Below are 15,982 nucleotides of genomic sequence, written 5' to 3'. Positions count from 1 at the left end.
AGATGTAAGGAGGAATCCTAATCACATTCCAATACTTTCCACCTATTTCTTAGAGTCCTAAAATAACTCAAAACACCTAATCCCTTTTCTCATTGGATTCAGCCGTTCCCCCTTATACATATGAAATTCCTGCAACTATTTAGGGTGTGCCACGTCTGCCATTCATCCGTTGAAGTTGCTGGAATTTTTAGAGTTCTTTCTCTCTTTGTTTTAAGTTTCAATGTTTATTTTAGATTGCTTTTCAATTATGATGAACATGTGTAACTAAGTTTCTTTTTAACTAGAGGTGAATTCGAAGCCATGATCATATATTTTATATAAATTGATAACATCCAGTTATTGTTTCGTAAGACATGAATGCGATTTACTTATCTGCTTCGTAGAGAACTTATTCTTGTATGTTTATTAAGGATGCATACTTAGTTTGCATCAAGGTATTAAATATCGATAATATCGGAAATATCGGTAGTCCGAAAACACGGAAATATCGATGGAAATATCGGGATAATATCGATATCGATAAAAATTACATGGAAACCACGGAAATTGTAAGAAAAACTTGGAAATTTTTATTGAAACTTTGCAGGATGTTTATTTAGTCAATTATCTATTAGTTTATCACAAAAAATTGGAAGGAAATGCATTGCATGATGGATTTAACATTATCAAGTTGATTATATAGCGAGCTGGCAAACATTGTGAGTGTAGAAAATATGTAGTAATTAATGAAAGAAGTTTAAACACACCATAATCATTTATATATAATGAATTAGTACAATATTTTACACTTTATACATTGCATGATATTAACAATTTAATGCTCATTTGTACAACTAAATATATGCAACTCGACAAGATTTAGACATGAGTGAGTGAGAAACAAAAAAAAGAGGGGCACTTAAGATCTAAGAGAGGAATTTTAGGAGAATTTAGACATAGTCATGAAGAAATGAATCACAAAAAGATAGATATGCGAGATTAGAAATGCAACATGTGAGGGATTTGCAAATGACCGCTTAAAATGAGTCATTAACAAATTTCTTTTACATATCTTTGTAATGTTCATGTGATGCATTTCTAATTCCTCCTATTTAACTTTGTGCGACAGATTTCTTCTTCATTTGCCTAAAATGCATGCCTTGTAGTTTGGGAGTCTCTCACCCAAACATACATGTAGTATTGGGTGTGGTAACTATTTGTAATAACTTTTTATAGTGGAAACTCAACTTCCTTTAATATGCAAGCATATATGCTCCAGATCCATGAAGAAAACTAAGGTTTCAACCCCAAAATTAATTGGTAATAAGAGTTATGACACAACTCCTAATAAACTTTGTGAGGAATTTCTTAATTAACTCTCCGATTTGGAACTTTTCTTACATCCATGCAGTAAGATGAGGAAAAAAGAACTTTGCTTCTAGTAGTTATCCCACATCGGCCGTGCAATAGAACTGAGCAAGCAAACAAGTCTATAAAAGCTAGTTTGCATCCCACATCGGCCGTGCAATAGAAGTGAGCAAGCAAACAGGTCTATAAAAGCCACATTCCAAAGTTGACGAAGGCATTCTTTTCTCTGTCTTTTGGCTAAGATCAGATGTGGTATCTGTTCTAGTTAGTTTAATATTTTCAGTATTTTAAGTATTTTTGAAGTATTTCGTGATATTGTCGGTAATATCGCGATAGTATCGATAATATCGCGATATTTTGACGAAAACTTCTTGGATACCTATTAAAATATCGGTAAAGCAAAAAACCGATAATATCGGCGAAATATCGCTGATATTATCGATATTTAAAACCTTGGTTTGCATGCATGAATTTGATGCTAGAATATAAGGAAATTTCACCTAATCGTTATGAACTTATATTTGTAAGTAGTAAAAGTCACTAGTCATGATCATGGTCCGAAATGCCGATAATATCGGCGATATATCGCCGATATTATCGGTTTTCAGGGGTACCGATTTTTTTTGCACTATCCAAATGGTTTTCGGGATAATATCGCGATATTATCGAAATTAACGATAATATCGAAACAGGCTTCCCGGAGAAGAACGCCGGAGCTGTAGAAGCTCCGGCCGACTGTAAAACAGGACCCTAGACTCCGATCTAGGTATGAAAATGAAATAGAAGACGAGATGAACGTTTTTATAACTTCTGTTTGCTGTGAAACGGTCGGAGGTGTTCGGAAAGTGGCTCGACACTCACGGCCTCGCCGGATCTGGGTGTCCTTGGGGTCATCGGCGTTCCTCTGCGTGTCGCCGTGCTTCCCAGAGACGGAGGAGAGGGAGGGAAAGTTCAGGAGGGTGGTGGAGATGCTGCGCTGGCATCGGGGTGGACAAATTTGGGTGTGCCTGGGTGTGGGTGCGATCGGGGAAATGGAGTGAGAGAACGGGAGTGAGAGAACGAGATAGAGTTGAGAACTAAACTGAGAGAGAGTGAGGGGTCTAAGAGAGAGAGAGAGCCTTTCTCCTTTTTCTAAAAGGCTGTTTTGGTTTCTACAAAACAATAAAAAAAATGGAAAGGACATCAAGGGCTGTTTTGGGCTCGGGGTTGATGCAAAGACCCGTTGGCTCGTCTCTGGTCTCGAGGCAGAGGGATGCAGAGCATCCCATGTGAATTCATATCTAATTTTTTTTTCTTTTGTTTTTTTGTTAGTTCAATTCTTTTTAGTTTTTTTTTGTGTTATTTTCCTGTTTTTATTTAGTTTAGTATATTTATTTGAGTTTAGGTTCTTTTTATTTACAGTTTATTTTTTTTTCTTTATTTATTTTTCACACCTTGAGGACAATGTGTGATTTAAGTTTGAGGGTGGGAAATAAGAAATTTTAGGTTTTTAATTTTTGTGTCAAGTTAAAAATTTTCGTTTTTAAGTTAATATCCATAGTTTATTTTAAGCGTTAGAACAAATGGACAAGGTGAAGGTTAATTCCATATTAGAGTCTTTTCTATTTATCGTCAATTAGACATTAATTCACGAATTACACTTTGAAAATTTGCATTATATATAAATGATTATAGTGTGTTTAAACTTCTTTTATTAATTACTACATGTTTTCTACACTCACAATGTTTGCCAGCTCGCTATATAATCAACTTAAATCAGTTAAATCCATCATGCAATGCATTTTCTTCCAATTTTTTGTGATAAACTAATAGATAATTGACTAAATAAACATCCTACAAAGTTTCAATAAAAATTTCCAAGTTTTTCTTACAATTTCCGTGGTTTCCATGTAATTTTTATCGATATCGATATTTTACCGATATTTCCATCGATATTTCCGTGTTTTCGGAATACCGATATTTCCGATATTACCGATATTTAATACCTTGGTCATGATTGAGTTAAGTAAATCTTTGGCATGAGTATCATGCTTTTCATAGTTATGAATGCTTTGTCAATGCTTATGATTTTCACAGAACTTAATGATCTTTGAGATGTATCTCTATCATACTTTTCATAGTTAGGGAACTTGAGAAGAATAATTTGGTTGCGTCACTGAGTCCAATTCAATGAACTTAGGAAAATCTGAAAGTTAATTAGTTTTGTTCACAATTAATTTGGGGTATTGTCATTCATGGTTTATAGAAAGAATAACTGGAATCAATTTGTATGCATATGATTCATATGTGGAGAAGAATCATTTAGCTATCATTTCATCGATAATTCATTCACAACTTAATTTACTTGCTACCCTTTACTTTTGTTTTAATTAAATTCGTCCAAAAAGTCTGAAATTTTCTACGCTTGGCCAATTTCCTCTCTTTGAGAATGCACGAAGAAGAAGAAACAAGAATAAAGTTGGCCAAGCTTATTTAACCTAGCAGAAATTAAATCCTCCTAATAAAAGGTCTTCCAATCCAAACTAAATACTAAAATAAAATAGGAAACATAACCCTAAATTAAATGGTAAAATTCGCCTAAAATCTGAACAGCCACGTTTCGGACCCTTAAACTGCTCCAAACCCGGCCCAATATGGCTGAAAGAAAGGTTTAGAATATTCTGAACACTTTTCCAGAAGGCCACGAACTCATCAGAGGTCATCTCGGGCTCCAAAAACGTAATTTAAGCCCAGAAATGTCATTTTCCAGCATTGCGCACTGCTCCTTTATTCCGTCACCAGAAAATAACCGCTTGGTAGAAAAATCCCAAATTTTGACAGAACACGCCAAGAGACACACGAACGTCCTACAATTTGAATCACTCCAAAATTAGTCCGTTTGATCATGTTTTGCTCTAGAGGAAGTCGAATGTCCTATATTGAGAACAAGGACGGAGCTAGAAATATTTTTGACTGGGGGCGTCCTAAAACAACCAAGTAAAATAATGGGTGTTAAATTGTTGAGGGTCAGGTACAATGAAAAATCTCTAAATTAAAAAGTTAAATTTTAAATTGTAATGCCACAAACGAATGGATGAAGTAAATTCATATAAAATACTTTGCAGAGTAAATTTTTTATATCAAGTTATGATACTTCATCGGTTGAATCCAATCTATTTATGAAACCCCCAGTTTAATTGAGTTTGATTTAGGTTAGAAAACGTGGAATATTCGGAACCAAAATAAAAAATTTAATTGTCATGAAAATTTTTTTCATCACCCAAAAATCTGAGTGGGGGCGGATGCCCCCTCTGGGCCTTAGGTAGCTCGGCCCTTGATTGAGAATATAAATCAAAGTATCAGAATTCTACCAAAATAATTATCAAAACATACTAAGATTAGGATAAAATATATAATATGAAATTGGCTCATCAGTATGCTCACTATAAAGCCACCAAAATCTGGAGTCAAAAACAACAATCAGATACAGAGAAAGTAAGAGATAGAAACTTCTGCAGAGATATCTTCCCAACTAGCCAGAAAAATGCTAGAGCATTAATAAGCTGAGTCACTGCAACAAGCTAGCCAGAAAAAAGAAAGAATTCTGAGCTCTAAAATTATCTGCAAACACACTGAATGAATATTATTGATAGCACAAAGTACGTTTATATACAAGTGTGGTACTTGATGTACAAGAAACAATAACGTAACACACAAGAAATACAATTATGAAAGGATTCCTATAACTAACGATAGTCAGGTTCTTTGAGTATCACGCCACCATATCATCCCCCACCCCCCCCCACACCCCCCCCCCCCCAAACAAACTTAACGGTCGAGACAGTGGCGAAGCACTTGAGGACCAGTCGAGGCCTGGGCTTATCTGAAGTTTCTTCACTTTGTAGCTTCTGCTTGTGTGCTTTTGGTTGGATACTCTGCATTCTTCAACTTATGGAAAAAAAGAAGAAGGTGTTTTACAATAGTATTGTTATGAAACCAAAACCTTATATCAACTAGCCTTCCTTAGTTAGTTCATCATTTTGCATAGAGTGTTGTTTTACAATGAAACCATGCATATATGAAATAGAGGAAGAATTTATCTTGAAAGACAATTGTCATAGCTGCAATTTTGAGTCACGATAATTAATATTTGTTCAACTTCAATGTAGGAACTTATAAAGAAGTTTGGTGGTTATGATATAATTATCTCAATCCTTTTTTTTTCGTGACTCCATTATTCTCTTTTGATTAAAGTTTTTCATTGCACTACAAAAAATGAACCTTTTTCTCCCATTAGTTATTTTTTTTGTGAAATTTCTTTCACATGGCTTGGAAGCCCCTCCTAACTTCGATTTATGGCTCCGCCACTGGGTCAAGATAAGACAAGTTTGGAATGAAGAAAGAGGATTCGTTGTTTAGAGAGCCCTTTAATTAGGATATCCACAGGTTGATCCAAAAAAGGAACAAGGAACACCTTGTGTGCCCCAAGTTTAACCCTCTCACGAACAAAATGGTAATCTAATTCAATATGCTTGGTACTAGCATGAAACACCGGATTAGCCACCATATATGGATGTGCAAGTGCTTAGAACTGACAAGGGGAAAAATAAAATGGTTCAAGCAGAAATGGCTCACTATCTCTCCAACGAAAAAAGCATCAGAATGATCGACTAGAGGTTCTGCTAATGCGCTTTGTTATTAACCGGCAGCAGCATCTTGAACAGGAGTTTTAGACCATTCAGACCATCTTTTAGTTAATCGTTAATGAATTTGATACATATTAATCACCAATAATCTCCGCAGGTACACTTTCCATCCTCAAACCTATGAAACCTATTGTTATCCCTCACTATGATAACCCTTCCTGAGCACTTGGACATAAACTTAATTGCAGTATGACAGTCACCACAAATGCGCAAGTTCTTCATAATCCTAATTGGTCTATCAGGCAGAAAGGTTATAAGACCAAATGCTACAGCTAGTCTTTCACTGTGATACCTAATTGTCTGATCTTTCTCTTCGCGATTTACCTCTCTTAGCACAAAACTTGTGTCTGCAACATAACCAGCTTTCTCCATTTCCTCCCCTAACTCCTCCAACTTCTCATAAATCTCTTTAGTTCTCATGTGAGTCCTGTCCCCAGCCGCGAATGTGTGAATCTTGTTTCCCTCCTCAACCCAGCTCAAACCCGTTTCCTTTTTCACACCTCGATCTCTTAGCATCTTCCTGACTTTTGCTGCTTCCTCAAATCTTTGGGCAGCAGCATAAGCATTAGACAAAAGCACATGCAGGCCAGAGCTCACAGGACCCAACTCAAAGACTCTGTCAGCCACAGAGGCTGCCAATTCAGTGTCACCGTGGATTCGACAACCCGTTAATAAAGCTCCCCATATAGATTCTGTTGGTTCTATAGGCATTTCATCAATAATTTTAACTGCTTCCTGCAATTTTCCAGCACGGCCAAGCAAGTCCACTAGGGTAGCATAATGCTGCTCCCCTGGCTCAATCCCATACTCTCTCATGAGGCTAAAGTAATATTGCCCCTTTTCAACTAGCCCAGCATGACTACAAGCATAGAGCACACACAAAAACGTAATGAAATTTGGCTTCATCCCCGCACTTTCCATCTGTTTAAACAGATCAAGAGCGTTATCCGTGTGCACGTGCTGGGCGCTTGCGATCAGCATTGCATTCCACATTCCAAGATTCTTAACGGGTATCTCATCAAAAACACGATAAGCTCTTTCAATCACTCCACACTTAGAGTACAGAGAAACCAAAGAACTACCAACAAAGCTCGACAAATCAAAGTTCGTTTTGAAGCACAAGCCATGTATTTGCCTCCCCAATTCAAAAAGCGTCGAATTGCCACAAACCCGTATAACACTCGAAAACGTAAAGTCATTGACATCCAAATTTTCAACCATGGCTTGTTTAAATAGTCTCAAAGCCTCCTCGTCTTGACCCAATTGAGTATACCCATATATCATCCCACTCCAAGAAACCACATTCTTCTCAGGAATTTCGTCAAACACCTTCCGAGCATCCCTTATCTCTCCGCATTTCGCATACATATCGACCACAGAACTTCCCACAAACACATCAAACTCGTACCCAGTCTTCACCGCAAGGCAATGCACAGACTGCCCAACATCGAGCCGATTCAAAATCGCGCAGGACTTGGCGACGCTCGGGTATATATGGTCATCAGGACGCAGTTGCGCGCCAAGCATTCGACGAAAGTACTCAATGGCGAGGACCGGAAGCTCGTTCTGGGCAAATGAGGAGATGACGGAGCTCCAAGTAGTTGATGACTTTCGTGAGGCTTCTTCAAAAATTTGGCGGGAATGAAGGGGGAGCTGGTTCTTGGAGTAGAAGTTGATGAGGTGGTGGGAGATGAGAGGGATGGTTTGGAGGCCAGATTTGAGGACATGGGAATGGAGTTGCAGACCCTTTGGGAGGGACCTTGAGTGGGTTAGGGAGAGGAGGAGGTTGCAGACGTCTCTGTAGTTTTGTTCAAAGCTTTGCTGGTTTAGAGGGTTTTGTGGGGGTTTTGGGAGATTTGGACGAAGCATTTAGAACTTTTTTTTGGGAGTTTTACAGAGAGATATGTTACACTTTTACTTGCAACATATGCAGTTGTGAACTTGTGTGATCTTATGTTTGTGTGCAATGTATGTGAGCAATGTACTTCTGCTTCAAGAATGTTTTTAATAGGAGATGATGCATTTTAAAATTTGCATCCTAATAGGAATGCACATATCTCATCCCTTGAGAATAACATATCTTCACGTATAAATTTCATAATCAGAACCTTTCAATTTCTTCATCTTTATTTTAAAATCATCGTAAATGAATATTTTATTCGAATATTGCTTAATATTCCATTGCATCAAATAAATAGATGGTTAATCGTAAATGCGTTACTCACACCAGTTGAATATCAGAGTGCAGAACGAACAAGACTAACAAAATAATAAGAATATTATTAAACTAACTGAGAATGCCGAAACGGCTACAAAACCCTAGGAGACTACATTGTGAATGACTTATTTCTCAAACTAAATTAGAAGCAATATTTATAGAGAACTAAATCTAAGAAACCCTAACTCAGATGGGTTAGGCCCAAATCCTAAACTAACAAGCAAAACCCAAATACTAAAATAAACCTAAATACTAATAATTTCGAACACTTCCTGTCAAACTCATGGCGGTACACGACATGAGTTTGCCAAAGTATATGTGGATGTAAGACTCCAAATTCCAGTGCTAGTACCAATGCCAATTCCAATGTCAATGCCAATTCCAATGTCAATGCCAATACTAATACCGATGCCAATTGCGAGCTTCCAAACAAACCTGAGCAAACAAACAAAAAAACATATTTGTTCTTTGCCTGTGTGGGGCCCTCAAAAACTCCAAACAATTTTTTTCTTTTTCCTTCATTTTTCTCTCTTCTTCTGGGCGAACATGTGCAACATCACACACAACTAAATAGCAATGGTGTGGTAGATCAGTCATATTGACTTTTTCCTTGCAAACAATTAATACCAACTAACAAATCTAAAACGAACGACGACAAAGGCAAACAAATTGATACCAACGAGAACAGATTGAACCCTAAGGATCGATGACACACCCCGATCCGGAATGTCCACTAGAACTCCAAATCGAGCTGTGCTGGCCAACACCTGGAAGGTGACGAAGCCATAGAATGTGATAATGTGTAAAATGTGAATAAATTCAAAACTAAAAGTGCCTATACACACAAGTGTGCGGTGAGCGGGTATGGACCCATTTCACACATGATAAAGAGCATAAGAAAAGTACAGTGAGGTAAGATACTAATTATACCATCATAAGGAGCCACTTGAACTGGGAGTGCCACAAGACCTCGTCGATATGGAACTTTGATACTAGAAGCTGGAGGGGTGCAAAATAGAAAGTGTGAGTGGGTAAACAAAGATTTTCAAAATCATTTCAATTATCAAAGGTAGTAACCCTTCGCCGTAAAACTTGTATAGTCTCCAGAAAATTTTACAACGTAGAAGTATGAAATCAAATGTATACTAACGGTAAATCCAGAAGTATACCACTACCCAACATCTAATTAGCAATATAAATAATCATGTGCTTACTAACCCTTACTAGCACACAAGTCGGAATCACCTATAGTGACCTATACGACTTATCCATATCTCATCAATTAATGCTAGCACATAAGTCGGAGTCACCTATAATGACATGTACGACTTATCCATATCTCATCACATTTCCCTGTAATATGTCAGCCGGATCCACCTCTTGTGGCCTGTACGGCTGAACCCATAGTTCATCACATATCCCTGCACACGAGTCGGAACCACCTCAAGTGGTATGTACAACAGGCTGGGTGTAAATAAATACGCTCAAGTGCTATGATCATGTGAAGGCTGTGCGAAGTATCGCAAGTCACCTATAAGTCGGAACCACCTAATGTGGTCTGTACGATAGGCTGGCACTTGCCTTGTATCCAAGGTGAGCGTGTGGTGTAGGAGGTGAACGATCACGTGAAGGTTAGGCCCTGGCCACGGGCGGAGCACTAACACCGAGGTGCAGGATAATGAGCTCTAACTGCATCTATTATAACATGTACAACTCATGGACAACATGTACGATAGTGTCGGAGTTCCTTATCATTGCAACTTGTACGACAAGGTCGGAGTTGCCTAAAACATACATATAGTCAACCATAACTTCATCATTTCAACTAGTACCATAAACTCACTTGAACTTACCTGGGTCTCCTGCGTACACCTTTGCACTTCAAAGCGTTCACAATAATTATGTGCAAGTAATATACATATGGATATACCATGATGCAATCTAATACTCAACCATGTCATAGCATTTTCAATTATATGCATACATGCATACATACATATATATATATATATATATATATATAATATGGCGTAAAATGCATAAGTTGTAACACCCTACTTCTGAATTATTTATTTTCGGGAATAATTATCGGTGATAAGCCCAATTAGACACTAGTTTAATTAACTATCATTATTTATGTTTCCTTACTTCAATTTCTTGGTTCTTCACACATTGATTTATGAACAACATTTAACCACCAAATCATAAAGTTAAATCTCACATTTTCCACCAATCTCCTTCATATTGCCCAATTTCCCAAACAAAGCTGTTGTCTCAATTATTTAGTCTCATTTATTGTATGGCTGCATCTAACGTCTCGTTAGACTGCCTACGTACCCTAAACAGGGATCAAGCCATTCGTAGTTCACAATAATTACTTCAAAGCATACACAGTAATCGTAAGCAATAATCAAGTTATAAACGTTTGTGGAATTATCAATCATATAATATATATATATACACACACGATAGAAAGGAAAAGACCCACTAACCTGAGGTCAACGCTATGACTCCCTATCACGCATATCGAGACATCACGAATCAATGTCGTCTAGAACAATTATCAAATCACGTCTCAGAGTTCTTATCGATAAAATACATAATTTACATAAAACGCAACATTACGTAATTCACTTCGGAAGATCAACATTACGGATTTCCATTACTTCCCAAGATTCACATTATGTTCCTAGAACCACGTCCTAATGTTCCATTATGATCCAACGGTCAGATCTCCTTCAATTGCCAAAACCAAGTGGCGGTCAACATTTTATTTTATAAACTTACAAATCCAATTCGAGAAGATCCGTATGTCGGATTCCAGATCTGTAAGTTTCTATGATCCTCAAATATTACGTACTATAATGTATTAAAGTTTGATGATGATCCAACGGTCAGATCATTGATTGCTATAATATTCAAGAGGCGGACCTTAATGGAACTAGGTTCAAACGACAGAATTTTGTCAATCGGACTTCACATCCGAAATTGAAGTATCAAATTTATCCTAGGAAGGTCAGGGGATGCCTCAGCCCACGCGCCGCCGCCACGTACCGCCGCACACGGTGGTCAGCCACCCCGACTTGTCGGAAAAATCAACTATTTCTAAAAATTCTCAAATTTCACAGAAATGGAGATCTCAATTATTAGAGCAAGTTTTATACATGTGGCCAAATCCAATTTGGCCGGGAAACGGCTGAAATTCACCTTGATCCACCGGAACCCTAGAAATGGCTGTGCTTCAATTTGACCTCCAAACGCACTCCGACGCCTCAACCACTACTTGGGCTTTGTTCCTGGGGTTGAGGGAGGTCTATTGGTGGTGGTAGTTGGTGGAGTTTGCTTCAGAAATGGCGGATTCTGCCATGGGTGTCCTCGAGCTTGCCGGAGAAGATGACATGAATTCGTCATGAAATCTCCACTAACCACCGTCAAGTTTGTGTGAAATTTGAAGAGGGAAGGTCGTTGAGTCAAATGGTGGTGATGAGAAACTCCAACTCGTCGAAAAATGGACGGAAATGGCGACAGAAGAGGCCTCTATAAACCGGGTTTTGAAACGGGTTACGAGTCAAGGGGATCCGGCCCTAGTTTGCTGCCCTCCCCTTTCTCTCATTTCCTTTCTGTTCTCCTTCCTGATTGGTCAGACTCTCCTCTCTTTTCTCCTAGTTCGTTGCTCGTCTCCCTCTCAGATTGGGCAGCCAATGCCCTTTTTTTTTTCTTCTAAAAATCTGATTGGTCCCTTTTATTTTAACTAATTTAACCTTTAACCCACATGCGGAAATTAAATAATTCCCACAATCTATAGTTTTACAATTTCAAACGTCCGTAACTATATCGATATAATCTGGACTCGCAAACGGCTTTCACTTATGTGTTCGTACCAACGAGTACTACACAAATACGCTAAGTGAATAAGTTATACGTTTCTCTACACGTTGGTCAATGAAAGTCAAAACCTTCACCTCTAGGGCATTTTTGTAAATTCATTCTTTTTAAATTTATAAAATCGTAGAACTAGGGACGGGTTGTCACAATCTACCCACCTTATAAAAATTTTGTCCCCAAAATTTGACATCATTAGCTAAACGTAATGTACTCTAAAAGATAGGAATATATATATATATACACACAAACGTACACAGAAGGAGGAAATCAAGCTAGAACGGTTGCATAAAAGAGAATGTCATTCCGTCGCGATCAGAGTGTAGTGATTCCTCTTTCATACCTCCAACTCAAACTTTCATTCTCTTTCGAAACAATACTACAGTATAAAATCCTTTACGAAAACATCAAGTCAAATTAGATATATTTAAATCAAAATGGAACATTGAAAGTTTTCACCCACACACTCGTAGCTTTACCTACTCTGAAGGTAATTGTATAATAACATTGGGTTAAGCCCATCAATAAGTAAATGACTAAATGTAATCGGACAAGGGTGCAATATTACCATCTTGTCTCTCATTGGAGAAATACACATACATCGTCTGAACAAGCCTCAAACGTGCTCACGCATTACTTTCTCAGGCAACATCGTCAATACCATAAAATTTCCGTGTCACAATCTCCATCATTCTAATACCTACCCACAACTCTCTGTTGCAACTCACATATTGCTACCATATCTCAATTGGTGCCGTACTCATAACTAGGAATGTAACCTCAGTTACACATAACTCTAACAAGGCTAAGTGTCTAACAATCATGTACTGTGCATAAAGTCTCTGTATATCGACTCTAATGGTATCATAGCTAACCATAGTTACAAGCAACTAAAATAGAGATAATGGTATGTTACACCCATACAACTTGTGGGACGAACAAAATGCAACACGTCCACTAAAGTCTGAGTAATTCACTTCAATCTAATCGTTAGTTTAAGGGTGGAAATGTGATACTAAATAACATCTAATACTTACAACCTTTAAAAAGACTTCCAAAGGCTTGGAAGTGAAACACGTAACACGATGAAATATAAATACACCAAGATGATAATGTTGTTGGGTTTCTGATTGCCTGAACTTGTATAAAAATCTAGAAGCAGCTTTCTTATAATGCTATCATCATTCTACTCTAACTGAAGGCGAGACACCTAGACTGAAAATTCTCTTCAATCACCTTAAGTGGAGTCTCAATTTTAATTTCTGTTTTATCTCCACATTTGATGACTTTTATATCACGCCCCACATATAAGTTAATAACATCCCACTTCTATCTTAGTTGTCTTCACAAATGTCTTGTTGTTGAAATTTCAACGCCCATTTTAAGAAAATAACCATCGCCAATACTTTAAGCTTTGAGGCTGGAAGAATATTGCTTTCTACTTGAGTAAAATTACCACCAATTAGAACACCACATGAGCGTACCATTGGTTCAACATCACGATTATTGATTTTCACTTTCTCTACACATACAAAATACCTCGAATTGAGAGTGTATAATGATACTTCCCAACTCCATTCATATAAATAAATGATTACAATCATTCAAACCATTTCTTGATAGGTTAAAGGTAACTCCATATCGATACTCCTATTTTCCAACTGAAATAGAATAGGACAAGCTGAAAGTGTTCAAGAGTAAATATGTCCTTTTCGTACAACCGGAAAGATACACTATAGTGCATTCATATCTGCTGATTAAATTCTTCTACTGCCACTGTCAGAAACTTAGTTCTTTCCAAAAAGTAAGTGTATTTAAGAAGTTCTAAGGTTGATAAAGATTTTAGACACGTTCTCCATAGAGAAATGTCATTCGATTTCCAAGCAAAGATGATAATTGTTAACTTTAAATCACGAATAAAATAGTTCATTCCAAATGGTTCTATACATTGGTAAGACTACTATGAATTCAACAAGCTTCACGAGAAAACTCTGAGTTTCAAAAGTTTGTTACATAGACCACCAATTTGAAATAGGATTTGTGCGAAAAGATGCAAGAAAACTAGTGTAGTACGAAGAAGTGGAATGGTGATATTCTCCCGAATATCGCCAATGAATCAAAACTATTTTTTATTTCTACTCTCAAAAGGTTTAATAATGATGGTTAACAATAGTGATGAGATTGATCCATAATCCTTGGCGATACACCAATAATGATACATTAAACCCACGTTAAGGCCATCAACGAGTCTCAATTCCACACCTTTCCTTGGCAGAAAAGTTCTTTGCTTATAATCTAAAGACACTCGCCAAAATGATCTTCTAAAGATCGACAAGTCGTCAAATTTGCCCAAAACTTAGGAACAACTAACATATTTTCCATATTCGACAAGGTGGCAAGATTCAAACATTAGACTAGAGAACCGAGAATGTTCACATCAAGCGTGTGATGAACGCAATACTGCCCAACTTATGCTCTGATACCAAACTGACACACCCCGACCCAGAATGTCCACTAGAACTCCAAATCGAGTTATGCTGGCCAACACCTAGAATGTGACAAAGTCATAGAATGTGATAATGTGTAAAATATGAATAAATTTAAAACTAAAAGTGCCTATATACATAAGTGCTAGGTGAGCGGGTATGGACCCATTTCACACGTGATACAGAGCATAAGAAAAGTACAGTGAGGTAAGATAATAATTATACCATCATAAGGAGCCACCTGAACTGGGAGTGCCACAAGTCCTCGTCGATATGGAACTTTGATACTAGAACCTGGAAGGGTGTAAAATAGAAAGTGTGAGTGGGTAAACAAAGATTTTCAAAATCATTTCAATTATCAAAGGTAGTAACCCCTCGCTGTAAAACTTGTATAGTCTCCAGAAAATTTTACTACGTAGAAGTATGAAATCAAATGTATATTAACGGTAAATCCAGAAGTATATCACTACCCAGCATCTCATTAGCAATATAAATAATCATGTGCTTACTAACCCATACTAGCACACAAGTCGGAATCACCTATAGTGACCTATACGACTTATCCATATTTCATCAATCAATGTTAGCACATAAGTCGGAGTCACCTATAGTGACCTGTACGACTTATCCATATCTCATCAATCAATGCTAGCACATAAGTCGAAGTCACCTATAGTGACTTGTACGACTTATCCATATCTCATCACATTTCCCTGTAATATGTCAGCCGGATCCACCTCTTGTGGCCTGTACGGCTGAACCCATAGTTCATCACATAGTTCATCAAATGCGCTAATTGAATAAGTCATACGTTTCTCTACACGTTGGTCAATGAAAGTGAAAACCTTCACCTCTAGGGCATTTTCGTAAATTCATTCTTTTAAAATTTATAAAATCGTAGAACTAGGGACGGGTTGTCACAATTGAACCCGCTCTGATACCAAGTTGAATATCAGAGTGCGCAATGAACGAGACTAACAAAATAATAGAAATATTATTAAACTAACTAAGAATGCCGAAACGGCTACAAAACCCTAAGAGACTACATTGTGAATGACTTATTTCTCAAACTAAATTACAAGCAATATTTATAGAGAACTAAACCTAAGAAATCCTAACTCAGATGGGCTAGGCCCAAATCCTAAACTAACAAGCAAAACCCAAATACTAAAATAAACCTAAATACTAATATTTTCCAATAACACCTTCGATTTGTTTAGGGTTCAAAAAACCATATTAAATGTGTGTAGAGTTTGAATTGAATTTACAAAACGATTTATGTGTTCCTATAACTTCTATTTTACAAAATTTGAATTTAATTTAAGTTGTTGTTTTTAAATAATAAATTATGTTGTAGTTTTTTT

General features: G+C 37.2%; 1 protein-coding gene and 1 non-coding gene across 2 annotated transcripts; one reads left to right on the top strand and one right to left on the bottom strand.

Moving 5' to 3' along the window:
* Positions 1-1,564: 1,564 nt before the first annotated feature.
* Positions 1,565-1,759, top strand: LOC126594648 (U2 spliceosomal RNA). The gene has a single exon (XR_007613379.1). It is a non-coding gene; the product is annotated as a U2 spliceosomal RNA (small nuclear RNA).
* A 4,244-nt stretch (positions 1,760-6,003) lies between these two features.
* Positions 6,004-8,059, bottom strand: LOC126592062 (putative pentatricopeptide repeat-containing protein At5g52630). The gene has a single exon (XM_050257818.1). The coding sequence runs from the start codon at positions 7,899-7,901 to the stop codon at positions 6,111-6,113; it is 1,791 nt and encodes a 596-aa protein (XP_050113775.1). The 5' UTR covers positions 7,902-8,059; the 3' UTR covers positions 6,004-6,110.
* Between the last annotated feature and the right edge of the window lie 7,923 nt (positions 8,060-15,982).

The sequence above is a fragment of the Malus sylvestris genome, chromosome 12 (genome assembly GCF_916048215.2).
Source record: "Malus sylvestris chromosome 12, drMalSylv7.2, whole genome shotgun sequence".
Classification (NCBI taxonomy): domain Eukaryota; kingdom Viridiplantae; phylum Streptophyta; class Magnoliopsida; order Rosales; family Rosaceae; genus Malus; species Malus sylvestris.
Note: the sequence above shows the minus strand (reverse complement) of the source record. Positions and strands in the feature narration are given on the sequence as shown.

Coding starts and splice junctions, on each gene's coding strand:
- LOC126592062 (XM_050257818.1), bottom strand. CDS start 7,901: ATGCTTCGTCCAAATCTCCCAAAACCCCCACAAAACCCTCTAAACCAG.